The following is a 26,376-nucleotide window of genomic DNA, read 5'->3' as shown; positions in this document are numbered from 1 at the left end:
GGGCTGACATTGGCAGGTGCGGCTGCTTCCTGGCTCCAGCAGCCACCAACAGTGTCCTGCTCTGTGCCTTGCCTAAGCAGGGGACAGAAAGCCCACCCTCTGGGAAGCCTTGGAGAAAATACGTCCTTTCCAGAGAGGTGCTGGGTTACTAGGATCCTCGACGGCTCCCCTGAGCCCACTCTTTCAGATAGAGACCCCAACACAGCAGGAGACCGGCTGGGCGTGGGGGCACCTCTGAACCCCAGAGCCCTCGGGTCCCAGGCGCCTCCTGCCTACAGCCGGCCACGGACCCCGCGGACAGCACCCTGGCGGGCTCCTTGGGGGCGGCCCTGGGAGGAGGTGGGGGCTGGGCTTGGATTCTAGAAGCCTTGGCCGAGGCTGGGAGGTTGGGCGGGAGGAGGAGCAAACCAGGACAGGACCGGGCAGGTCTCAAAGCCGGGCCTGGCTCCCACCCGACCTGCCGGTGGAGGGTGCGGCTCCGCCTCTCCGGCTTCAGCCTCTCCCCTGGCAAAACTGCAGGAGCCGGCTGCCTGAGCGTTCCTCAGATGCCCGGATGCTGTGGCCCTGAGGCTGTTCCCCAGCCCTCCCTGCTCCAGCCGCACCTGGGGCCCGGCCTCGGGTGCTGGGGCTCCTCACACCTCCTCTGCCTGCCTTGGGGACCTGCTAATCCCCCTTAAGCCCCCTCCTGCCTGGCTGCTGTTGCCCGGGAGGCTTGTGGGGGCCTGCTCTCCCAGGAAGACAACTTGGTGACTTGGCAGCGGGGAGGGGGCAGGCCATCTGTTCTGCAGGCCGGTTCCCAACCGAGAGGCCATTCAGTGCTCGGTGGCCTGTGTCTGCCCCCTTCCCAGGCCCAGGCCCGAGCAGATGGCCCACCCGCCACAGCGCTGGGGGGTCTCAGGCGCCTTGGGGCCCAGTTGGAAGCTGGGGGTGGTGGGGTCAGCTCAGCTGGCCACCGGGCCTGGAGCCTCCCCTTCCCTGACTGCCCAGCCCACTCTCCTCCAAAGCCCTCAAGAACACAGTGAGGCCACCTCTCATGAGCCACCCAGGCCAGTGACCAGAGTTCACACAGTAGCATCTGTTACCTGGCCCAGGGGCCACACACCAGAAGGAGGGGCCAAGCTGAACCCCATTCTCTGGCTCAGAGGCGGGCTCAAGGGCCTGTGAAGCTGTGTTTGGTAAACTGTGCGGGCCTGGCCGTTCTGTTCCTCTACCCCGATGGCAGTGGAAGGGCTGTGACTGGGGAGTAATTATCTTCAATTAACAGGAAGAAATGGAGGCCCCCAAAGGCACCCGGTTTTCCAAAGTACATTTCACGTGGCACAACGTTGAGAGCCAGGGGCGGTGCACAGAACTCCGAGTTCCTTAGTTAATGGCTTTTGGACCTCAGCCCCTGCCATGTCCCCAGGGAGACCAGCTCCCCTCCCTGCACCGTCATAGTTAAAGGCCCAGAGTCCTGGAAAGATCATGGTGCCTACCCCCCTCCCCAGTGAATCCTAAACAAACACTGAGCTCAAGATTAACTGTAAGCCATTCCCACGATCACAAAAGCACTTTAATGCATTTTTCAAAAAAATATGAAGTCTTTTTGGAGGTACAGGGTCCTGAGTTTGGTCGCCAGCACAGCAAAATATATGATCAAATAAAAATAAAAATAAAAAACCCCTCCCCTCATTTTATTGGCGGCATTGCATCTGGGGGTCACAATTATATCTCGGCTCACGGTCGTTCACTGCCGCGGAGGCTCGGGGCTCTCCCCCACCCCCCACCCCCGGTCTGCCCTCGCCACCGGGGAAGGGAGGGCTGTACGGCGGGGTGGGGGGTGCGAAGGGAGAGAGGGGGCCTGAGGACAGACGGAGCTGCAGACTTGGTCGCAGCCATCTGCGAGGTGGCCCTGGACCTCACCCGAGAAGGGACCAGCGGGAGTGGGGGCGGGAGGCGGCAGCAGGTGTGCGTGGGCGGAGTTCAAAGTTGAGCTGCCCCTCCCCCCTCCCAGGGGTCCCTGCCTGGCCAGGCCAGCTGTGTGTGTGTGTGTGTGTGTGTGTGTGGCTGGGAGGGGCAGCTCCACCCTCAGGGCACGCCTGGAGGGGAGGGTCACGTCTCCCCTCCACCTTCCTGAACTTAGTGAACTGTGCTGGCAAGTCCACTCAGATCCCTGGGCCAGCGCTGGGGTCCTGTGGGTGCCTGCAGAGCTGCCTGGGCCCGTCCTCCGGGGGCTGAGTATAGGGCGGAGGGGGTCTGCGGGGTCAGGAAAGGTTTCCAGGGAAAACTATTCCAGCAGGAAAAGGAAAAACGTAAGCAAGAGCCGCAGTGATGGCCCTATACGATGGGAAGAGTCCCAGCAGAGGGGACAGTCAGGGCAAGGACAAGGTCCCCCAAACAGGACAGAGCCAGGCCCAAGAAAGTTCCTGAGGGTAGCTTCTCCACAGATTATGAGCAACTCTGATGCAAAACCCAGTTCCACACACCATGGATTTTATGTTTCTGTGTGAGTCTGGACACATGCATCCAGGGCTTTATTTGTTTTAGCTGGAACCTTTTAAAGTTAATGACAAATCTTGCAGAATGAATCGACAGATCTCTGTGGCCTGTACCCTGGGGCTGCAGCGTACTGCTGCACAGGCTGCGCACTGCACCATGTCTGCGGTAGTTGCCTGTGGCCCTCTGCACTATTGTTTTTTAGTAGTGATCACTCATTTCTCTCTCTCTCTCTCTGCTTATATAATGTGAATAGTAAAGAATATGGTGCTGGGTGAGAGTCTGCATCCTCAAAAAGGAAGCGCTTTTAGAGGTGGCAAATAAAAGAAATAAGCACATTTAAAAATGTCAAGACAATCTTTGCAGATTTGGTGGCCCGGGACAGCCTCCCTGGGAGGGGAGATGGCAGCAGCCAAGTTGGAGAGGGACAGAAGGGCAAGACGGAGTTGAGTACTCTCATTGCTCTCAATAATAACGTGAACAATAATAATAATGTCCACAAGGACCGAGCCCTGGCATAGCTGGTGAACAGAAAAGGTCTCGATCAGAGCCCCACAATCAGCTGGGCAAACGGAGGCTCCGAGAGGGGGGCGTCCTGCCCAAGTCCTCACAGCCTCAGTATCTTCCCTGACGCCTTCTGTCCCCACAGTCCTGGCTGGTGGCTCTAGGGCCCTGGGGACAGATGTCCTTTCCCAAGGCAGGATGTGGGCTTCCAGGCCAAGCGGGCCTTCTGCTTACAGACTTGGGCTGCAAATGCGTTTCAGGGTTGGCAGAGCCCCCGGGAGACGGCAGCTCAGCGTGCTGGATGGCAGGTGCCTGGCTTGTCCTTCCCTGAACATGTGCCTTAGAGCCATGGCTGATTTACTCTCCGATGCTTCCTGCCGCCTGGTCTTCCCACTCCCCTTCCTCAGCCCACCCCAGCTGAGGGGTTCCCAGAAGGCCCCAGGGTAGGAGCCTTCCAGGAAAGAGCTGAAGGGCAGGCAGTGACCTGATGGGAAGCCTCACAGTGAAGGGCGCACTCCTGCACGCCGGCCCTGAACCATTTTAAGGTAATTATCAAGAAACTCCTATGAAAGGCCAGGTGTAGTGGCACACGCCTATTATCCCAGCAGTTTGGGAGGCTGAGGCAGGAGGATCATAAGGTGAAAGCCAGCCTGAACAAACTTTAGTGAGGTCCTAAGCAACTTAGCGAGACCCTGTCTCTAAATAAAATGTTAAAAAGGGCTGGTGATGAGCTCAGTGGTTCAGGGCTCCTGGGTTCAATCGTCAGTGGCCCCACCCCAGAAAATCCTACGGAAGGTAGGCTGGGGTGTAGCTCGGTGGTGCAGCATTGCCTGACATATGTAAGGCCCCAGATTCGATTCCCCAGCACTGCAAAACCATAATAATCCTGTGAAAGGACATGAGAAACCTAAGAGACAGATCACAGTTTAAATCCAGGTTCTGCCCCTTATCAGCTGGGGACCCGAGAGTTTTTTACCTATATAATGGAGATATCAATGGCTCCCTCTTCAGGGCTGGTGGGCAGGGCCCATGAAGTCACCCAGCACAGAGTAAGTGCTCAGTAAATACTAACCAACCTCACTAGGCTGTTTGACCAGTGGAAAACAGGGGCCCAGGGGGACAAAAGTCACATAGCTAGGAGTCTGCACAGCTAGAGGCAGGTCTGTGAGATTTCCTTTCCTTCCTTCCTCTTTCCCTTTCTTCCTTTCCCTTTCTTCCTTTGTGCTGGGGCCAGATGCCAAGGGCTCCGTGCGTGCTAGATGAGGACTTGACCCTGAGCTGCATCCCTAGCTTAAATCTGTGGCTTTCTGAGGCCAGAGCGTGAAGACAGTCATCCAGCAGTAAGCCCCTCTGAAGGTAGGTCCCTTCACCTCAAACCCAGCCAGTGCCCTGCGTGTCCTACTGTGCACTAGGCTAAGGGCGTCGCCAGGGCCTGGGGTAAAGATGAGTCTGGGGACACAGCTGAGTTGGTAGAGTGCTTGCCTCGCCTGCACAAGGCTCTGGGTTCAATTCCCAGCACCATTAAAAAAAAAAAAAAAAAAAGATGAGTTGGGGGCCGAGCTTCCATCCCGGACGTTGATGGGGCCGACAGACGACAATAGCTTCCATGAACAGTTGGCAGCTGCTGCAGCCAGGTGCTCCTGGGGCGAGCAGGGCACCCTGAGGCTTCCTGGCAGCAAGAGGGTTGGGGGCGGGGAGGTGTGCGCGAGGCCCAGGGCTCGGCTGAGGCAAGGCCAGGAGGCGTGAGGCGCCAGGGGGTTGGGGAAACCGAGGCCCACAGGGATCCCCGAGAGGGCCAGCGGTCGCCAGAGCGTGGGCTTTGGAGAGGACAAGGCCGGGGGCTACAGTTTCCGGTGCATGAAGCCAGCCTTGGGCCTCGGTTTCCCGGGTGAAGAGCGGACCGCCTCCCAGAGGTGGTTGGAGTTGATGCACAGTCACGGCGCCGGGCTCCGCCAGTCCCGCAAGGCGCTGTCCTCCTCAGGACGCAGGGAGAGGGAGATCGGGGCAGAGGGTCGCTGGTGAGCCGGGCAGAGGCTGGCTCAGCCTTCGGGTCTCCGGGGCAAGAGATCTGTCCCCCGGGCCGGTTGGTCCTCCCCGGGCCGCGGACGGGACGCGGGTGGGTGTCCCGGCAGGTGCTCCTCCGCCTCCGGGGCCCCAGCGAGGGAGCGCGCCCGGCAATTACATAACGAGGCTCGGCGAGGCGAGGCCGCCTTTGTTACTGCGCTCCGCCTCGGCAGCGCCCCGGGAGTATTAATAAACCGATCACTCAAAATGCCGGGCTGCGCTGCTTATGCAGATTCGGGTTGGAGCGCCCGGAGGGAGCGTCGCGCACGGCCCGCCCCTCCCCCAGGAGGAGGGGGTGGGCTCTCCCCGCCCCTCCCTCCCCCTCGCCACGCCCCTTCTCTCCGGCCCCTCCCCCACCCACCTTGCTCAGCCGCCGGTCGAGAAGGCCAAGGACAATATTTCAGAACCCGAAGCCGTGGGCTCCAAGCCCATGGCTTCCACTCCCCCGTGGATGTAGCTGACCTTAGCTCTCCCTGTGAAATGGGCCCTGGAGGACCTAAGTGTGGGTTTAAATGAGATACTCTAGCAATCCGCCCTGCAGACCAACTTCAGCTGCTACCAGAATCCCTTGGCTGCCCGAGTGGGACCTATCGCTACCCCTGCCACGCCCTCCTCCAGAGTTTCTGATTCTGTTCTCGGATGAGACTGAAAATTTGCTTTTCCAGAATGCACTCCCCCCCCCACACCCCAACTATGCTTTGAGGATCACATGACTCTAAAGCCATTTCCAAACAAGAGTCTGCTGGCAGATGTTCCCCTGGGTCCAGTGAGTGACTGTGCTGGGAAGGGGGGGCCGAAGTGGCCCAGTCTTGCAAAAGCATCAGCAACCCCTGGCCTGGTGGGTGTTAGAGCCAGAGCCATGGGGGCTCTGGGCCAGACTACCAGTGAACTACCCGTGTGACCTAGGGCAAGTTGTGTAACTCAGGGGGCCTCGGCTTTCCCATCTATAAAATGGTGCCAGTGACAATAGTGACCATGACGACTTTAAGATTAATGGACAAGCTGGGCTCTGGCATGTGGTAATGGCTCAGAATGCTGTCTTGTGAGAGAAGGGTAAAGCCCCAGGCCATGGGACACAGGTGGCCCAGTGTGCTCCTGAGCAGGAAGCAGGTGAGAGGCTAGCCACACCCTGAGAGGGACACTCAGGGTGTATATCCGTGTCCCCACAGCCCAGAGCGGCTGCTGAGGGACTTACTAGGGCAGGATTCCTGGAAGAGGGCACCCGAGCTGAGGGCCCAGTACCTGCTACCCTCCCTCGCCACACCGCGATTCTTTCCTTGTCCAGGGCTCAGCACCGGCAGAGAGGCCCAGCAGAGCTTGAAGCTCTTGCTTGTTTGTGGAATCGGCAGGTGTCCCCACGAGGGGACTCCATACTGGATCCTGGCTGAGGTTCTGAGCAGCAGGGATCCTGAGACATCTCCTGCTATCCCCGCAGGGGAGGCTGGCTTTCCTACAATCTCACGCACTGCATGGCCCCCACTCGCTTCCATTGCCCCCGTTCACTCACCACCGAGTCAAGGAACATTTTATTGAGAACTTACCATGAGTCAGGCCCGAGCTCAGGCCTTACACCACATCTCACTTAATCCTTCAGTACCCTCTGTGTCATTGCCCTCTTTCCATGTGACAGATGAACACCTTGGGGCTCAGAGAGGCTGAGTAACTCGCCTACAGTCACAGAGCTGGTTATCAGTGGGGTGGGACCTTGAACTTCCATCCAGGACGGTCTGACTCCCAAGTGCCATCTTACCTGCCTCCTTTGGGCCTTTACCCAGAGGCAGCAGGCGAGGGCTGACGGAAGTCTGTGGTCCCTGAGCTGTGTCATTCTTCCTTGGGGAGACCTGATCCTCTTTACTCCCGCCCCCTCCAGATCAGCTCTCTCCCACAGGTAAGGAGCTGCCTGGCATTTCCGGTCCCAGAGCAGAGATGCCACAGCACAGTGGGATGAGTCACAGGAGGGGGGCAGCTGTGGGGGGGGGGGAGGCCTGGTCAGCCTCCTGGCTGGAGGATGGAGAGGAGCAGGACATGCTGGGAGGCCTGTCTGAAGCTGTGTGGAGCCCAGGCCACGGGGCTGGAGGGGACAGTACAGAGCTCCTGACACTGAGGAAGAAAGCCTGGGTCAGCAGGAAGGGGAACAGGAAGGAGCTGAGAAAGCCCAGTCCCTCTGCCCATCCCTGGGCGTGGGGGGAGGCCCTTCTGCCTGGGCCAAGCGGAAGCTCCTGTGGCACCCTTGACCAACTCAGGCGGGCAGTTCACCCAGAGCTGCCCCCTGCAGCCCACAGAGCACAGCCCCAGGCCCTGCTCCCCTCTAGCTCGGCTTCCTACCGGAGCTCTCTTCTCAAAGCCCCTGCACTGGGCAGGAATGTTCAGAGGTGACATGGCTGCACCGTGAGAGCTGTGGCCTCATAGGCCCAGCCTAATTGAAATGGGTGGCAACTGTGGGCAGGTGGGGTACGGCTGGGGGAGAGGGGCCAGGGGGGCCTGCCTGGGAGATGTTCCCTGCCGCCCCTTCCTCTCTCTCTCTCTCTCTGCGGCCCCTTCCTCTCTCTCGCCCTCTGCTGTCTGACCCCATGGTGAGCTGAGCGGCCTCCCTCCAGCCCTCAGCCCTCCCCCCAGGATGCTCTGCCTCACCTGTGGCCCAGAGCATGGAGCCAGCTATCTCCGGACTGAGACCTCTGATACCATGAGCCCTAAATAAACTGTCCCTCCTCTGCGTTGTTCTTGTCAGGTATTCTGGTCACAACAGTGCAAAGCTGACCAAAACCCAGGCCTGTCCCTGAAGTTTCCACTAAGCCCTGCCATCCCCATTCTGCAGATGAGGCTCAGAGATGGTTCCATAGTCAGGATTTGAATCCAGGTCTGTCGGCCCCCAAATCCCTGGTCTCAACACAACAGGCCCCTAAGAACATGTTCCACCTCTACAGGTCCCCTATCCCCAGGGTGGGGGTGGTCATTGCTGAAACCTCTGTCCCCAGGTCCTGGCCCCAAAGACCAGGCCCAGCCCCCACCCCAGCCTCTCAGCTCATTCTGACCCAGGTCTCACTGCAGGTTTCTCTGAAATCAAATTACATCCTCATTCTTCCTCCAGGAGTCACACTCCATAAGTGATTCTGGGCACAGAAACTGGCGCTCCCAGGCTGCCCCTCCTCAGTCTAGCCCCCACCTGCACCAGCAGACAGACACAGGGACACAGTCAAAACTCCCTCCCTCCGGAGCACACTGAGACACTCAGGGCCCCTGGAGAGGGACCCTCCCCCCACCTCCTGGCTCCACCCCACCCCCACTCCCCAGGCTCTCGGAACATTTTAAGAGTCACAATAATCAGGATAATAATAGGAATCAGCGCTTGCAGTTTGCAAACCTTTTAATCGAATCCCTCACTTGACTCTCCAGTTCCCAGAGGCAGATGGTTCTGTTTCCACTTCTCAGGTGCAGCCCAGGGTCACATAGCTAGGTAGGCGCACAACTGAAGTCCCAACCCCTCTCCCCCACTTCATTCAGGTCCTTCCTCCTCTGCAAATGACCCTGAGCCTCATGGTTCCCACGCACCCAGCCAGGTGAGCCTTCCATGCCCAACACGAAGATGCAGTAACTCAGGAAACAAGGGCGCCTGGCAGCCCGAGGGATGTTCCTGGGCTGGTTGCACTGGCCCTCAGAATAGCGCACAGGGAGGAGGAGGAAAGCGGGGAGCCCGAGGGCCAGCGGGGCACGGGGAATGGCCTGCCTCCTCCGGTCTGGGCACTCTTCCTCCAATAGACAAGAGGCTGTCTTCGCAGTACTAAGCACCTCATCACTAGCAGCCTGCAAGCAGAAGCCAGCAAAGAGCTGGCCACGGACACCAGAGAGGTGGTCTCCACCCTCGGGGTGCTGAAGCCTGTGCCGTGGGTTTCCAAGGTTATCAGCTGTCACTGCGAGTGTTTCCTCTGCTGACTGTGCCCCGGGAGGCCGGGAGCCCCCCAAAGACAGGGATGGTGCCCTTTCACCCCAGGTAACCAGCACCCAGCACCTTGCCAGGCCAACAGGCAGGGGGCCGGTTAGACTGCCTCCTTCACAAAGGATGGCGGAGCAGCCTCAGCCCGCCCTGTGCTCAGGCATGCCAAGAGCAGAGAAAGAGGGACAAGGACTCACTCACCATCCCAGCTCCCTCCAGCCTCCTTCAGGCCTGAGCTGAGACGCTGAGCTATTGCAATGCCCAGGACAGGGCCCCAAGTCAGGTGGCTCTTGGATCTGGGCTCAGTCTAAGTCCCCTCTGGGGCCACACACCTGTTGGCTGGCTCCCTCATCACTGGCTGGGAGCAGAGTTGGTGGCACTACGATCGGAGTTTAGTTACCTTGGTAATCAGGACAGTGAACAGTCACTGTGCTAGGAGTCGAGCACTGTTCTGTTTACTTCCTGGCAAGGGGCACAGCCTCTCATGCCCAGTCTCGCTCCAGGGAGGGCAGGGGGAGTCTGCCTGGCACGCCAGCCCCGAGCACCTGGCATGCCAGCCCCGAGCACCTGGCACTCCGCCAGCACTCAATCAACCTGAGCTGCCGCTATTGACTTGAAATCTCCGAAAGAACTGTAGGTGCTTCCTACTATGGGTCACCCCCATTTTGCAAATGAGGAGATGAGTCGGGACAAGAGGTGAGGTAACCTACTGGCCCAAGGTCACGTGGTCTCTAAAAGGCAGAGCCAGGATTTGAACCCCAGCCCTCCGGTTCCAGAGTCTGCTTGATTAACCCCGAAGGAACTAGTGCAGAAAGATTCAGACCCAGTCAGGATGCCCACCTAGCAAGAGGCCTGGGCCTTCCCTCCCGCTGTCCTACTTACCCTGTGAAATGGAGCATGTCATCAGCCCTCCTTTCCTTCTCTCCTCCAGACCCACCAGACCCAATCTCAGCATTTCTCTAAGCAGGAGGGGCACAGGGTGGGGACGAGGTGGGCCAGAGAGCACAAACTAGCCCTAAGGGGACAAGTCCAGAAGAAGCGGGGGTGGGGGAGGTGTTCTTGAGAGTCTGGTTCTTTGAGGCTGGCAGATTCCCAGAGCCTCCAGGACCCCCACACCTCACCCCACCCTCCCCTCACACCCCCAACAGCAGTGCAAAGAGAGAAATCACCAGGCAGCCACGAGTCCCCAAGGCATCCAGACACAGTGCAATTGCCATCCACATACTGAAGTTGGATTTTAGGGTGGGGCAGAAGGTGGTGGTTGAGTGGGGACTCGTTATTTGGCAAAGTCACACCAAGCAGGGGGGGGCGAAGGGTGGGCCTGGGTTGGGAGGCTGTAGGCTGAGCCGAAGGCACATGAACCACGACCATTTGTAAAATGGGACTAGGCATCAACTCGATGGGCTCATCACACCGACTCGCTTCAACGGATCATTTCGAGGTGGTTGAGAGACGCAGATGATTTTAAACTTGCAACTCCGCAAGCACACTGCGCTGGCCCCAGATGGGAGCTCAGCATTTGGTGCGCGTTGTCACACTTGGATATCGCTACCAGACAAAGCAGTCCCTTCCATTTTAGACCCCGGCCTGGGCGAGGCCATTCAAGTCAGGATGATTTATCCACCGGGATGTTGACAGTCCAGGAAAGGGGCGCTGTCTTCAGAATCTTCAGAACTTGCCAACAAAGTCCTCCTAGGCGGCGCGGGCCACTCCGGGGTGTGCCCGTCCTGGATTTCCACGGCCAGGCGCCTTCTCCCGGGCGTGGGTGCGCCCCCCGCAGGCGATCTCCAACAAAGCCGTGGCTGGAGAGCTCGGGGCCTGGTCCCCCAACCCCTCTGCTCCCGCCCTGGCGGCCACCTCGGGGGCGAGGCAGCCGGGCGCGTGGGAGGGGACGGCGCGCCATTGGCTTGTGCGCGCAACTAGAGGAGGGACCAGAGCGCACCGCCAGGACTCGGGCAAAGCCTGCGGCGCAGGAGTCCAGCCGGCCCTGCCCTGCCCTGCCGCCCGGAGCGGCGGCGCGATGTGAGGCGTGAGGGCCGAGGTCCCCAGACACGCCAGCTCCGCGCCGCGCGGGCGCCAGCATGCGCTAGCCACGTAAGTCCGCCGCCCGCCGCCGCCGCTGCCTGCGCAGCTCAGCCCGCGGGGCTCCGCGGCCGCAGGGACCGCTGGGGGCAGCGGCACTCCGGGCGCGCCGGCCGGGCGCCCGGACCGCTGGCCACCTGCGGGTTCTGCGGGGACCCATCGGGTCCCCTCCCCGGCTCTGCCAGGCGCCGTCCCGCTGCCCCTTCGCGCTCTCTCGTCCCCTGACTCAGTTTCCCCCTCCCGGCTCTCTGCCGCCGCCGCCGCCTTCCTCTCGGACTGCTTCTGCCTCCTGGGCCTCCGGGGCTTGGGCTCTCGCCCTCTTCTTCGGAGCAAGAAAGAATCGGAACAGTTTGTCTCTCCCTGGGGTCTCTGTCCCCGGTGCGCGGTGCTCTGTCCCCTCCCCCTCCTTCTCTCTGCCTACCGCACCCCCTCCCGCCTTTGTTTCCCGGCCGGGAGTGCGCGGCACAAACTTGCGGGTTCCCCGGTCTTCGCCCCCGCAGGGCCGCGGACCGAGGTGGTGGCGGAGTTGCCGCTGCCCACAGTCTGGCGCGACCTTTCGGTGTGGGGGTGGGGGCTGGACGGGAGGAGCCGGGACACCCAGCTGCCAAGAGCCGGGGTCTCAGAAAGTGGGAGGCGGGGTGTAGAGTGTGGGGGGGTAAGCGACCGATCGGAGGCGGCAGGGGCCGGGCCGGGCGAGATCCCAGTGGCCGGGCCGGCGAGCAGCGGCCGAAACGCGGGCTGCGCCTAAGCCCCAGCTCGGAGGGGGGTAGAGGAGCGCAGGTGGTCAGCGACGCCCCCGCCCGTCCCCAAGCCGCGCGATCAGCTGGAAGGGGTGGTGTGCGGCCGTGGGCCTAGCGCACGGCGAGCCCCCGATCCCCGCGGTGGGCAAAATACTAGCACCTACCCCGCGGGCTCTGTAGAGGACAGACTAGAACGGCGTCCCCATCCCCGGGCGCCCCCAGGGCTCGGCGCTCGCTTTGGGTCCCTTTGCTCTACCTTCCCTCGCCCCCACCCAGGCGCGCGCTCCCGCCTCCTCCTGGCAGCCCCTGGGAAGCGGGTTCTTCCGCGCGCGCTCTGGAGGCGGGGGGGGCGGGAACCCGGCGGAGGCCGGGGGCCTGGAGGCTTCCCCAGAGGCCGGCGCAAATGGCCGAGGCCGCCTCGCGGCCCCACCACCAGCACTTCCTGTTTGGTTTCTTTTAGACAAACTTTTCTGGACTGGGCAGGACGGTGGGGAGAAGTCCGCGGGCTGCAGGATGCGCGCCCCTACTGTGCAGCCCCTAGGACCTCCACCTCTGGTGGCCTGTGAACAGGGGCCGCGCCCTGCAGCCCGCCGATCTCTGGGACTCGGGGGTCTCTTTGTTGAAGAACCAGGAGGGGGCGCTGTTCGCCCCTTGGCTACAGCCCCAGGCTCAGCCCGGCTGGAGGGGAGAATTCTAGAGTCGGGGTGTCGGGCGGGCGAGTCTTCTCCGGGTCTCTGGGGTTTCCTCTGTAAGATGGAGCGCTGCCCCTGACCTCCCCTCGGCCCCAGCTTCTTAGAAAGCCAGCTGCCCGGCTTCCTTTGTGCCCGCAGCAGTTAGAGGCATCACGATTTCCAAAGGTGGGGTGGGGTCCACTTGTTCCTGGCAGAGCCCTGCCCAGGACCCCTGCAGCTTCTCTGGCTGCCTCCCCTCCCCTGCCCCGCTCCCAGGGCCTGGAGCTCGGCAGGAGGAGGGGCCGCCTCCCTGGGTGGGGCAGCAGGGGATTCCCAGCACACCCACACAGCCTTCTTGGGGTGCTCTTCACTTTGAACAACACGTTGCAAACACTACGCCCCAAATTATTTATTGAGCAAAGCCCAGCACAGTTCCAGCCACCTGGGGAGACAGCCGGGGACCAAACGAAGATGCCTGGCCTGGAGCTGACCCTTCAGGGTGGGGGAGGCAAATACTAATAAAGAGTTTCTATAGTGCACTGGGAGGTGAGGGGGACGGGGGGAGGGGCGTGGCGTGGAGGCTGGGGGTGGCATTGCCATCTTTAAGTAGACACAGACCCCCGTGGTCAGATAGGCCTTCCCAGGGGGCAGCTCACTGTTGAGCTACAGCTTTGAGGAAGTGAGCTGGGCAGACAGCTGTGGGAAGGAGAGATCCCACAGGGCAGGCTGGTGCAAGGGGCCTGTGGCAGAAACACGGAAACAGGGGCTGGGGTGGACTGAGGGGCTGGGGAGGAGAGGAGGCAAGCCAGCCAGGAAGGGTGGGAGCACACCCCCTTTTTTTTGCAGATGAGGGAGTGTGGGAGATCAGAGATGATACATAAAAGCCACTTCTGCTTCTTCCCTGTGGCCACCCCCTCTCATGGCATCTCTGAAGCTGGTTTGGTTGAGGGAGAAACAGGCAAAGAAGGGGAGCCTCCCCTCTGAACACAACAAGGGCAACATTGTTACCAAGTATGGTCTGCAAGGCTGACCTGTTCTAGATGGCTCTGTGCAGCCTACCAGCAGGGAGGTGGGTATCATCCCTGCACCCATTTAACAGGTGTGGAAACTGAGGTGGGACAGCCTGTTCCTGGCCCAAAATCCCGCAGCCAGTAGGTGGCAGGGCCAGGATGTCAGCACCAGCCTTTGTGTGGTGACTTCTGCCTTTGACTGCTAAGCTCCTGGCCCTCGGTGCCGGGGAGACTCATTCCTGGGCTGTGGTTCTGGGAAAACCGCGGGGACTGGTCTGCCTGCGTGAGCTTACCCAGAATGCACATCACCTCTGGGAGAGCAGCCTCCTAGGGCAGAGTGCCCCTTCAGGAAGCCCCCGCTTTCCTGTCCTCTGCAGCCTCCTCCCTGGCCAAGTTCCTGAGCAGCCTCATGGGGGAGGGAGGCCCCGCCCCGTAGGACCCGGGGCCCAGCTGTGCCAGTAACAGCACTGGTGGCCCTCAGGGGCCCTGGCAGGGTCACCAGGCCAAGCGGGAGGCAGGCCCAGTCTGGGTTGAAGAGGACAGGAATCGTCCACATACCCTGCCTTTGCCAGTGACCGTGGAGACAGGAGAGGCCCTCTTGGTGACTTCCCAGTGGTGACGGTGGCCACCAGAGGGTGGTGGGCCCTCCCTCCCACACAGCGGCAGCTGCCCTGCCTGGCCCCGCCCTGCCCTGCTCCCCCTGTCCCTCGCCCACCCAGTGCGGTGGGGAATGTTTTGATGGTTTTGTCCCCGAAGCTTCGGGCATGTTTATAAGAAAGCTGCGGTTGGCCTTGGCCTTCCTGACCTGGGCAGCGTGGAACGAGGACATTCGGACATTCAGTGGCCTGAGGTGGTGGGGCGTGGGGCCGGGCAGGGCAGCTGGATGTGGGTGGCCGGAGAGTGGCCCTCAGGAGGCACAAACCTTCGCAGCATCTGGAGACCTGACGGCCCCTCTTGAAGACAAGGACGCTGGGTCCCAGGACAGGCCCTGGCTTCCCAGGCAGCGGAGTCTGGTGTAGCTTGGCACAGTGACAGCGCCCGTGCCAGCTCCTGGTGGCAGGCGAGCCCTGTGCTGTGGCGCCCAGGGCTCATCTCACGTTCCTGGAGGGTCTCGGGGTCCTTTTCTGGTCTTTACGGGGGGGGGGGGGCAAAGTCCTGCCAGAGGTGGCCCCGTCTCCCCTCCACTGTCCTGCTGGTCCTCTGTATGGTCCCCACTTTGGGGGCAGCAGGCCGCTGAGGCCAGCAGGGGCGCTGAGACCCGGAGATGGCTGGCAGCCGGCCCTCCGCTGCGGGGACAGGCCCACGGGGACAGGCCGCTCTCCAGGGACCCACAGATCACACAAGCCTCCTGCAGCCTGCCGTGTCCCCTTAGCCCACATCCCGAGGACCCCCCCAAGATCTGCACCCCAGAGGCCACTGTGCTGGGGTCAGTAACGCAGGCCCACAGGTGACGCCTCTTCTGCCTCCTGTGACCAGCCCCAGGACAGCCTTGCGGTCAGGCGTCCTGTCCTCCAGGACAGCCCTGGAGAGGCGGGTCACTGTGCCCTGGCTGGGCGGGGGGCATCTGGCGGATGAAGCAGGCCGTGGGCGCCCCCAGTCCACCCCGACCAGCACAGCCCTGCTGCCAGCCCTGCCCAGCCCCAGGGCTCCACCTCGCTGCTGCCCTGCCCTCCGCGGCTGCCCGGCCCCGGACCCCATTTCCAGCTATTTGTCCCAGTGTGATAGCCCAACAACGGGTTCCAAGCGGCAGCCCTGCCCAGGACCTGCTGTGGTCACCCCAGGGCCTGAACCCGGAGAGGTGGGACCCAGGAGGATCTCAGATGCTGGGGACGCCAGTGCTCTCAAAGGCAGGGACCACGGCGAGAGGGCCCCAGCTCTGTTCTGGGGTGGAGCTCACTGAAGTCCCCCTCCCCCATCTCTCTCTCTCTCTCTCTCTCTCACACACACACACACACACACACACACACACACACACGCACTCGCACACAGGATGTGGTTCCCTGGGTTTGACTCCAGCTCTGCCACTTACCTCAAGGGACACTTACATAAGTCCCCCTGGCCTTCCTGGCCTTAGTTTTCTCATCTGTAAAATGGGGGCGACTTGGGGCGATTCTTGGGTTCCTGTCCTGGACTGTGCCCTTCCCCCAGCCTGGCGCAGCTGCATGCCGCCCGCTCTCCCCACAGATGGGGAGGGACAGTTACGCTGTAACGGAGCCCGGTTTGGAGAGGAAGTGGCCCCTGGCGGAGGAGCTCAGCCGAGCACTTCCCCTTGAGTCTCCGGAGCTGCAGCTGGTGGTGTTCCGGGTCCCTGCCCCTCCGCCCCCGCCAGCCAGCCCTCACGGGCTAAGTCTCCAGGTCTCCAAGTCGGGACAGCTTTGCAGTCCATCCGTTTCTATGGAAACCAGGCTTCCCGGGAAGGACACGGGGAAGTTGGGGAAGTCCTCTAGGACCTGCGTAGGGACGATGCCCCATCTGATCTGCAGCCCAGGGCTGAGCCTGAGCAGATGCCCGTTAATGATGAATTGCTCTCCTCTGTGGAGCACATACCCCGTGCCAGGCCCTGGGCTGCTTGTTCTCGTTCTCCTGCATCTTGAACCTGTGAGCTGGGTGGACGCAGTCATCAGGTTTCACAGATGAGATCGTGGAGGTTCAGAGAGGTTAAGTAACTTTCTTGAGATCGAAGAGCATTTTAGAGAAAGAGTTGGGCTTTGAGCCCTAGTTTGTCTGGTCATTAAGAACATGCTCCCCTCCCCCATTCTGTCATTCTCTGTTGACACTTGTACCCCCAGATGAACCCCTCTCTTCCTGGCCTGCTTCACACTCTGGGGACTTCACCCAATTCTGCTTACTGCCAGTGGGCGCTGTTTGGAGACTCCGGTTTGGGTGCTCAGAGGTCCCAGTGGGTGGGGGGTAGGACGGGGCCTTAGGGGGCCTGCAGCGTCCCTCCCCCTCTTTTGTTTACTTTTGATCCCGAGTTTAATGCCGGGATCGAACCCAGGGCTTGAACGGCTGGGGGCCTCTGCTCTGAGCCACACCCCGCCCGGCCCCTCCTGCTCCTGAATCCGAGCCCCAAACTGGCGGGGCCCCTCGCGTGCCAGGCGCTGACCTGGGCCAGGGAACAGAAGTGACAGACTGGTGCCCGGGTCTCTCACCTTCCAGCACTGGCCACAGCTTGCTGAGGTGAGGCAGTGTCGGGGCCCCGCCCCGCCCCGCCATCAAACTGGCGAATGAGTCCCCTGTGTCCTGTCCAAGGCCACTTGACCCACAGGGACCAGTCAGCCTGGAACCCAGTTCTGCCTCGTGGCCAAGCCCCCTTCCTGCCCTGGGCCACCAGCCTGCCGTGTCTGGGGTGGCCTCTCACCTGTGGGGCCTCGGGCATGGTTGGCAGAGCCCCTGTCCTTCAGGTCACCTGGATGCGGAGTGTCCTGGCTGCCGACAGAGCGCCTACTGTGCGCCTCAGCCTAGCCAGAGTCACAGGAGCACAAGGCCACGGGGCTCCAATGGTTCCCTTTTGGGGAACCACACAGCCTGCTGCTAAGCCCCTGGGGACACAAGCTGCGAGTGGCCAGTGGCCAGGAGGGGAGGACACTGGATCCTAGGGGAGACCCCTAGAGGACAGCCAGGCAGTGGTGGCCTTGAGGAGCAAGGAGCACGGGAACAAGGGACCCCGGGTGGCAGGCTCAGAGGCTGGCTTGGTGGCCGTGGCTCGGAGGCGCGGTCTGTGGCCCTTCTGCTCAGAGCAGCCGCGCAAGTGGGCAGAGGGCGGCCTGCCCAGCCCAGCCCCAGCCTGCTGCGGGGAAGCCCCGGCTTCAGAGGTGTCCAAAGGGACAGGCGGCCCTGCGGGCCTGGCCCTGGCTTTTTCCACTGCACGGCTGAGTGGAGTAAGGGAAGTGGCCGGCGGGCCCAGCCTCCCTCTGCCTCGGCCTCTCTCAGCCTGAGGCCCGCGGACACCTGCTGCTTCCTCCCTCTGCCCTCGGGCTCTTCTTTTTTAAAAAATCTATTCTTTCACTATTTTTTTATTCTACTTTGCTGTGTAGCATGGTGACATTCTTAAGACCCCACCTCATGGGGAGCCGCTATAGTGACCTGCCCGATGCCACAGAGCTGGTGAGAAGACGCAGCCGACATTCACACCCAGGGCTGCCGGCCCCCAAACCGGTGTTTGCCTGGGGTCCCCAGGGTGGAGGGGGGACAGGTGCCCGCACCAATTTAAGGTGCCAGGTGTCTTTTATTCTCAAAACTTCCCTGTGAGGTAGGGCCCCTTCTTTACCCAAGGACGGATAGCCAGACTGAGGTACAGAGAGGTTAAGTGACTTTCCCATAGGCGCACAGCTAAGAGTGTGAATTGGGATTGGAAAATGACTTGAGCAGTTAAGCCCTGAGCCGCGGGCCCCTGCTGTGGCAGTTTGGGGCTTTTTGAGAAGCCTTTCTGCCCCTGCTTTGGCCATTGACAGGAAAAAAGTAGGGGTGGCTGTTCCCATTTCACAGAAGAGAGCACTGCCACTCCCTGGAGCCAGCCCCTCCCCCAGGCTGGGCGCCCCTCAGGGCAGGGCCTGTCCCATCCCAGGTCTGGCTCAAGGCCGGCCCCACCCAGTGCTGCTCAGGGGTGGGGGAGTGTCTCTGCGCCGAGGTCCTGGGAGGTGGGACTTGGAGCCCCACTTCACAGGTGGGGGACATCTTGCCTAGGGCCACAGCAGGGCACCGCAGGACTGCGCCATTGTCACTTGGTGGCCTGTCCTGCCTCCTTGGTGAGAGGGGTTGGGACTCCAGGGCCACCTGGAAGAAGGGGGAGGGCCAACACTGACGGCTGCCATTGGGGGGACATGGAGGCTCTGGCTAGGGGACACTGGGCACACCTGCTCTGGGAACCAGGTGGCACTTCGTCTTAAAGTTCCACGCAGACCTGCCCTGAGCACGTCCCGCCGGGTCATTCACCTTAGGGACGTGAAAATGTGTGGTCCTGCCCAAACCTGGGCCGCCTTGGCGGTGACAAGCAGGGCTGAGGAGCCCAGGGCGTCACCCCCAGGGCCAGAGCTGGCTCCCAAGGTCACGTGCAGTGTTTCTGTCCCCGTGGAGAAAACCAGTCCCAGGGAGAGAGAGAACAGAGCCCAGTTGCTGGGAGGCTGTGGCGGGGGAGGAGTTGGGGTAGTGACCTGGTGGAGGTGGCAGCTCCGTGAGTGACTCAGGGACTAAAACCCACACAGTCACACAGCAAAAAAGTTGCTCTAGTGTCCAGACGGGATGGCCAGGGCCAGGCGACCTCGGAGCATCCTTCCACGAGGGACAGGCAGGGCACCAGGCTCTGCCCCCTGCCTCCCGCTGGCTCCTGTGGGCAGCCAGGCCTGGTGGTGGGAGGGACGCTCGTTACAGTTTCTGTCTGGGTTCAAGGAAGGTGGTGGCCAGGGCTGAGCCATGGGGACAGCCAGAGGTTGATGTGGACCCTCTGTGGGGCACGGGCTCCCTGGAAGTCCCTGAGCTCTTCCCATGTCCCCAGGGCATGTGTGCAAGGGAGAAGAGAGCCACCTCCATTCCCGAGGTGAGGGCCTCGGCCAGGCCTCAGGGGGCCTGTGACCCAGCCGTCACACCCACCACAGACCCCTGCTCTGCCGTCCTCTGTCCCTCCTGGACCCGGCCCAGGAGACACCCTATGTATCCCGCGCAGAGCCCCCGACTCCTGTGCCCCGGGGACTCTGTCCTGATGGTGCTCTGGGTGTCGGTCCTGCTGGGGACACTGGCAGGCTCATGAGGGACGCAAGCCCGGGGAGATTCCTCAGTCCCTACCTGCAGCCCTGGGTCACTCAGCCCTGGACAGCCGGCGCTCTGGAGGAGGGATGGTGGCCTCGGAGCTCTCCTGCCGTGCCGGGTGGCCGCGGGTGGAAATGAGGTGCCAGGATACCCAGGGCGCGTGGGGGCACCACTGTCCTTCAGCGTGGTCTTGGGGGACACCGTGGTTTCCTCCTCTGCAGAGTGGGTATAAGTAGTGCCCCTCTTGCAGGGTGGCTGTGATTGGAGGAGTCCAGGGCCACCACGGGCCAGCCGGGGGCTTTCCCCTTTCCTCAGACACTCCTGTCTCCTGTGTAGACGGTGCCAGCCGCTGACAGGACCCCAGCAGCCCATCCCTGACCTCCAGCGCCCAGCCCAGCCCGGGCTCACAGTAGGTGGTCAAGACCAGCTGGAGGTGGCTGGGATTGGAGGGGTGGCAGATTGTGGGAGCTGTGGGGTGACAGAGGGGCGGGGGGGGGTTGGGGGGGGCAAGGCCTGGGCAGGACACCTGCCAACCTCTTCCCCTGACTGTAAGGTGCCCCCTGGACGGACGCCCCTCTCCCCCCTCGGGTCCTGGGGTGTCAGGAGGTTGTCTGGAGGCTGGGGACGAGGCTAGCTGTGTGGCAGGATCGCCTGGGCAGTGAGCATGGCCCTGCACTCAGAAACCCTCCCGGGTTGGGCACGTGTCCCCTCTTTGGAACCTTGTTTGACCTCCTGGCCCAGGCTCCGAGGGCAGTGGCTCCTCCCGGGCCCGACTGCCTTCCCCTGGCCCAGCCCTCACCGGTGGGCTGCCGTGGCCACTCAGGGCCGACCAGCTGGCAGAGGCGGCCTGAGCAGCGCCCCGCACCCATTGGACAGACGGGCCCGCCGAGGCCGCCTGCGCGGTCAGCTCCCGGGCCCGGGGGCGTGGCCTCCCCTGCTGTCGGAGCTGCGCAGGCGCCCAGGCCTGAGGCCAGTGTCTCCCGCAGCCCCCCTGCAGAAGCCGGGCTCAAGGACACCATGGCGGCCAAGCAGCCCCCACCCCTCATGAAGAAGCACAGCCAGACGGACCTCGTGAGCCGCCTGAAGACCCGCAAGATCCTGGGCGTGGGCGGGGAGGACGACGACGGCGAGGTGCACCGCTCCAAGGTGGGCCCTGCGCCCACTCCGCCGCTGAGGGCCTGCCCCGGGAAGGGGAGGCCGGGGAGGGCAGGAGACTGGGGCCCGGTCCAGTTGGAGACATCAGGAAGGTGTCAGGACTAGTGACCACAGGGAGGGCGGTTTGCTGGGGTCAGAGTGGCATGGATGGGCCCCGGGTGGTGGAGTCAGATAGCTCCCACTTTGTGGGTAAGAGACCAAGGCCCAGAGAGGGTGAGCCGCTTTCTTGAGGCCACAACCATAAGTGGCAGGAGCCTCCTTTTTAAGTTTTTATTTTGTTTTGTTTGTTTTGGGTACTGGGGATTGAATCTAGGGGTGCTTTATACTTTACTTTTTATTTTGAGGGGTCTTACTAAACGTTTTGTTTTGAGAGGGTCTTACTAAGTCGATGAGGCTGGCCTTGAACTTGCGATCCTCCTGCCTCAGCCTCCTGGTTCGCTGGGATTCCAGCTGAGCCTCCCTTCTTACCACTTTACTTTCAACTTCTTTTAAACCCAGTGCCAAGGCAATGTAGGGGGGGAGGCAGCCTCAGTGTGACCCGCCCAGCTCTGGGGGAGCCTTTTGCCAAGCAGAGCTACCCAGGTGGGCTCCTGAGTGTGTCCGGAGCCCTGGGAGGAAGACCCGTAGCTGCGGTGCTGAGAGCTGTCCCCCCCCCCACCCCTCCCTGTGTCCACAGATCAGCCAGGTCTTGGGCAATGAGATCAAGTTTGCTGTCCGTGAGCCTTTGGGGCTCAGGTGAGCCTCAGCCCTGAGTGTTGTTTGTGGGGACAGGGTCTGTGTGTCGGGGAGTGTGGAAGACCCCCTTGTGTGGCCTTGGCCCTGCGTCTTCTTGTCCCTGTTCCATCCCATCGCGTGGCCTGTCCCCTCACCCAGCCATTACTGGGCATCTAGGCTGGAAAGGGGGGTCCCCTGGGGCCCGCCCGGGCTGACCTTGGGGGTCAGGCTGTGACCTTGCTCTCCTGTCTCCAGGGTTTGGCAGTTTGTCTCTGCTGTGCTCTTCTCCGGCATTGCCATCATGGTGAGCCCCCCCCCCCCCGTCCCCCTGCCACCTGGCCTCTGGCAGAGCAGGCCCCCAGCCTCCACGCTGACTGGACCGCAGGACCCAGAACTAGACTCGGGCCCTGGGTGTGGCTCCCGGCCTCCTGCCCTCCCGGGGGCTCCTCCTGCCAGCCCCTGGCAGCCTGTCCCCATACTGCCATCATGCTGGCCCCTGGGAGGGCTTTCTGGTGTCTCCCCAGGCCTGTCCCCACCTGTCCCCACCCCATTCCATGGGCTGCAGCCCAGCTCCTTGTCCCGGGAGCCCCAGAGCCTCCCTCCCGTCCTGCGGAGGGTGTGGCAGTCGTGTCCTGACCCTGAACTGCCCCGAGGACACTGGCCTCAGTCCAGGGAGTACACCCCAGCCCTGAGCCTGACCTTGGAGCCCCCCCGCTGTCCACAGGCTCTGGCCTTCCCTGACCAGCTCTATGATGCGGTCTTTGATGGAGCCCAGGTCACGAGCAAGACCCCCATCCGCCTCTACGGTGGCGCCCTCCTCAGTGAGTATTCCGGGGGGGTGGGAGATGAGACCCACTGGGCTGAGGGAACCCCAGGGGACCTTCCCCTGCACTGGGGGCCCTTCTTCCCTCGCTGGCTGCAGCAGCTGCCCAACCTGTGGTGCGTCTGCTGGGTGTGTGCTGCCATCTTGTGGCCATGGGTGGGATGCGCCAGGATTGGTGTCTGCCCTGCGGCCCCCTGGGCACTGGGATGTGGAGACAAGGAACCCGCTCTGCTTCCTCTAATCTGAGTGGCTCACTGCGGCTGGCTGGCCCTTAGGAAGGTGAATCACAGTTTTCCAAGCTCGGCATCGGTGGTGTCCCTCCGTTCCCTAAAATATGCTATGGCTCCCTATTGCTTGCAGAATAAAGCCCTGGTGACTCTGCCTGGCATTCAGGGTCCTCGAGGAGGTGGGTCCAGCCGGCCCCCTCTATCTGCCTCCCCCCGTCCTGCCAGGGGCCCTGGGCTCCAGCCACAGCTGATGGTGCCCACTCCCCAGTTTCAGAAGCCACCGTGTCCTTGCACATTGCCCCCCTGAAGGGGGGCTGAGGGGGAGTGTGGGGGCGGGGTGGCACCACCTTCGCACAGAGGGGGCTCCGGTGGGAGTTGGGGGTGCAGAGCATGCGAGGGCCCAGGGCGGCAGGAACAGATTCCATCAACGCAGGACTGAGGGAGACGCAGGCCCAGGCCTGGAGCTCCTCTCCCATTTGCAGTTGAAGGCTGAGTCCCAGCAAGGGACAGTGTTGGCTCAGTGTCCCACAGGGCCTCGGAAATGGCATGAGCAGATCTGGACCCAGAGGGTACGGGCTGGGCACAGATGCATTTCGACCTGCGAGTGAGCAGGGCTGGGGTGGGGACCTCTAGGACTGGCCGTCTGCAGGGGGCCCAGGTAGGAGGAGCAGGCCCCTGCCTGGCCCCCGGGGCAGGTGGATCAGGCTGTCCCCACCCCCATGCTCCCTGTCCCCGTCCAGGCATCTCCCTGATCATGTGGAATGCCCTCTACACGGCGGAGAAGGTCATCATTCGGTGGACCCTGCTCACTGAGGCCTGCTACTTCGGGGTGCAGTTCTTGGGTGAGTGTCGAGGTGGACAGTGTGGGAGGCGCGGGGGCAGCTCTGGGGCTGGCAGGAAAGCAAGGGCACCTGCCTGGGGGGAGGAAGGAGGGGACGGTGGTGCAGGACCCCGGGCACAGAGCTGGCTCAGTCCGGAGTCCTGTGTGCAGGGGGACACATCCTCCCCCTGACCTCTGACCCCTCCCTGGCCTTCCTCCCTCAGTGGTCACTGCCACGCTGGCCGAGACGGGCCTCATGTCCCTGGGGATCCTGCTGCTCCTGGCCAGCCGCCTGCTCTTCGTGGTCATCAGCATCTACTACTACTACCAAGTTGGCCGGAAACCCAAGAAAGTCTAGCCAGCCAGGGGAGCTGCCGGGCCTGGCCAGGGCGGCTGTGGGGCTGCGTTCCCCTTTGGTTCCTGGGAGGCAGGAGGGGCCCCTGCTCCTACCCAGCCACCCCAGGCAGCCGGTGGCACCTTCCTTCTCTCCCGGGAAGTCCCCAGATGTGGTGACCTCTGGCCTTTGGGTTTGACATGCCAGCTTGGGGGAGATGGGGCCTGTGTACCCCAATCCTCACCGCACACAGTAGCACCTCCTTCCCTGGGCACTCTTGGCCCCCAGGTCCCCTCGACAGGCACCGGCTGAGGATCGTGGTCACAGCAGCGAGGGCTGAGTGGGCTCCTCTCCGGGGAAGCCCCCCTCTCGTGGGAGAGGCTGTGGGCTGCCCACTCCCTGACCCCACCCATCTAGGGCCCGAGCAGCTGAACCTGACTTCTCTCTATGCCTGGAGAACCTGAGAACTTGACCCTGGCCAGTGTCCCTCAGTCCGGGCCCTCTGCACACGGGGCCCCCCTGCACCTGAGCACGCAGCCCCTCTGCAGCCCCGCCAAGGGCCAGGGGGGCTGTCTCTGAGCTGAGCTTTCTGCGAGGATGGGCCACCTGCCGCTGGACGCTCTGGCCCCTCCCCAGGCCTGTCCACCTGGGTCTCGGGGGCCTTGCTCTGGGCACTCTGCCCATGTCCTCTGCACACAGATGGACACACGGACTTGTAAGTTGTGGGCTTAGAAACGAGGAAGAAAACACTTGGTATCTCCTTGTCCTTTGGCATATCCTCCAGGCCTGGTGTCCCCCTGTCCCAGCCCCTTGTCCCCCACTCCTTCCCCAGGGTGCTGCTGCCTGGCCCCTGGCTGCCCCTAGCGTGGCTGGGTGGGGCTCGGTGCCCCTCAGGCTCTGCAGGGGCAGTAGGTAGAAGCTTTCCAGCCTCCTGTCACCTCCCCCTCCTCCCTGAATCGCCCTGGAGATGGCTGTCAGTGGCCCCTGGCTGTAGGGCCTGGTCTGGTTCCACCGTCCTCTGCCTTGTCCTGTTAGTCCTCGCCCCCAAGCGCTGCCTCCCTGCAGCACACAGGCTGCCTGAGGAGTGGGGGCAGTGTCCCAGGGACAGGTGTGCAGAGCCCCAGCCCCGGGCTGGCCTGCCTCCCTTCTGGGGACAGCAGGGTTGGCAGTAGGTGAGGTGGCCTGCAGGTGCGGTCAGCCCAGCTGCTGCCACAGAGATGGTTGCAGGTGCCCCTCTGCCTGGGGACCCTCCCCTGTCCAGTCTGTGCCTAGTGTCCCTGCAGCCACACACCTGGTGGCCTGTGTCCAGCAGAGCGGTGGCTGTACTGGGTTATGTAGCTGGGGAGAGGGCCTGCTGGTGGCCGGGCTGTGCTGCTGGTCGTCATGGCCTGGCGGTGTGGGAGGGCGCTCTGAGTGGGCACCCTCTCCTGGCCCTGGCCTTCCCACCTCCCACCTCCTGCACTGAGCCTGGAGCCCAGCCCGGGCCTGGGAGCCGCTGCCGCCCAGGGAAGGTGCCCCTGCCTGCAGCCGGAGCTCGGCCCTGTCTGTGTGGACCTTTGAAGACCCAGCTGATCCCAGTGGTGACAGCTGGCCTGTCCTCCCCATAGCTGCTGGACATGTGGGTCCCATCCCTCTGGGGAGACCGAAGCCCTCGCTGCGGTCAGGCCGTGGTGGCATCTGCATGGTGGGGGCCACCGGTCGGAGACACTGGGCTGCGGGGTGCGGAGGGCAGCCGCCCTTGCCCTGGGGGTGACATGGAGGGTCACACAGCCCTAGTCACACATCGCAGTGAGCCTGGGGAGCCGGGCGAGGGCACGGCTCACAGGAGGTCTGTGTGGCTTGGGGGCAACAGGTTGGGGGGACATCAAGACGGGGATGACATGTGGCTGGGAAGGAGGCCATGACAGGGCAGGGGGTGGGGGCCCTGGGTCTCAGGAGGGAAGCCAGGGGCCTCTGCCTTCGAGCTAGGGGTGCCGGGCCGCCCCTGCCTGCAGCCCCTGCCACTCCAGCCCCGCCCGGCCCAGGCCCCTCCGACTTTCCACCATTCTTCACGGTCACTATTTATTCTTTGTTCCTTTTTCTTTTTGTAAGAAACAGTCACAAAAACCAGTGCAAAACCCTCTGTGGCGTCCTGTTCTCTGTCACAAACTCCTCCTGAGGCGCAGCACAAAAGGGGCTCACGGGGGATGGTGACAGCTCTGCAGCTCCAGCAGCGGGGGGGGGGGGGGGGGGGACGGTGGTGGATCTCAAAACAGACCTTCATCATGCGACCCACAGAGCAAGGGACGGGGGCTGCTGGGCAGAGGGGCGGCCACCACCCTGGCTGGTTGGGGCCGTCGGGTCTGGGCCCCTTGGGCCCCCGAAGCAGGCTGGGCACCAACAAGGGTGTGGGGAGGCCAAGCCCCTTCTCTGGGAGGCAGTGGCTCAGCATGGGCAGGGGCCACCTTGCTGTTGGCTCAGTCAGGGACAGTCTCAGCTGGGCTGTTCTGGAGAAGCCGAGACGTCCTGACCCTGCCTGCAGATCAGGCTGGGCAGCTGGACCACACCCACAGGGTCCTTGGTGCCATAGCTCTTGCCGCGGCGGGGGCTGTGACTTCAGGGGACCTTGCAGATTGCTACCAGCCTGAGCAGATGCCACAGGGACAAACCCTGTGTCCCCTTCAAGCTCAGAGGTGCAGAGGGCAGGGAGTCGTGTGGGGGTGGACGGGTCCCTCAGCACTTTTACCAAAAGCCCTTGTCTCAGAGCCACTCTGGGCCCACCTGGGCCACATGCCCCCCCCTGGTCTGTCCTTCACCGACACCCTCACTCTTATGGGTCCTGGAGGCTTGGGGTGCCCCTGGACCCGGGCTGCCCAGCCTAGGCGTGGGATTTCTGGTCAACCCGGGCCAGCCGTCTGCCTTCCGGGAAGCTGGGGCTGAGGGCTGGGCAGGTCCAGAGCAGGCAGGCCCCTGGCCCTGGCCCTGTCTCAGGCGAGGCTGGGCTGGGGCTGGCCAGGCATCTTGCTATCTACTTGCCAACACTGATTTGGAGTGTGAGGCCTGTACAGTTGTGGGGTTGTATGGGTGGGAATCTGTGGGTCT

At 62.6% G+C, this 26,376-nt stretch overlaps 1 protein-coding gene across 2 annotated transcripts; it reads left to right on the top strand.

Annotated features, from left to right (window-relative positions):
• Positions 1–10,286: 10,286 nt before the first annotated feature.
• On the top strand, positions 10,287–25,417 carry TP53I11 (tumor protein p53 inducible protein 11). Of its 2 annotated transcripts, none has more exons than XM_081263580.1 (8): positions 10,287–11,068; positions 19,559–19,631; positions 20,209–20,368; positions 21,054–21,112; positions 21,347–21,395; positions 21,816–21,912; positions 22,882–22,983; positions 23,186–25,417. In XM_081263580.1, the coding sequence occupies exons 3-8, from the start codon at positions 20,240–20,242 to the stop codon at positions 23,317–23,319; spliced, it is 570 nt and encodes a 189-aa protein (XP_081119706.1). In that variant the 5' UTR covers positions 10,287–11,068; positions 19,559–19,631; positions 20,209–20,239; the 3' UTR covers positions 23,320–25,417. The 2 variants fall into 2 exon arrangements, with proteins under 2 accessions (XP_081119706.1, XP_081119707.1); XM_081263581.1 differs by having other exon boundaries at positions 19,473–19,631.
• Positions 25,418–26,376: the final 959 nt, after the last annotated feature.

Source organism: Spermophilus citellus (assembly GCF_964194105.1).
Source record: "Spermophilus citellus genome assembly, chromosome: 2".
NCBI lineage: Eukaryota > Metazoa > Chordata > Mammalia > Rodentia > Sciuridae > Spermophilus > Spermophilus citellus.
This window is presented reverse-complemented; position numbering and strand designations above follow the sequence as displayed.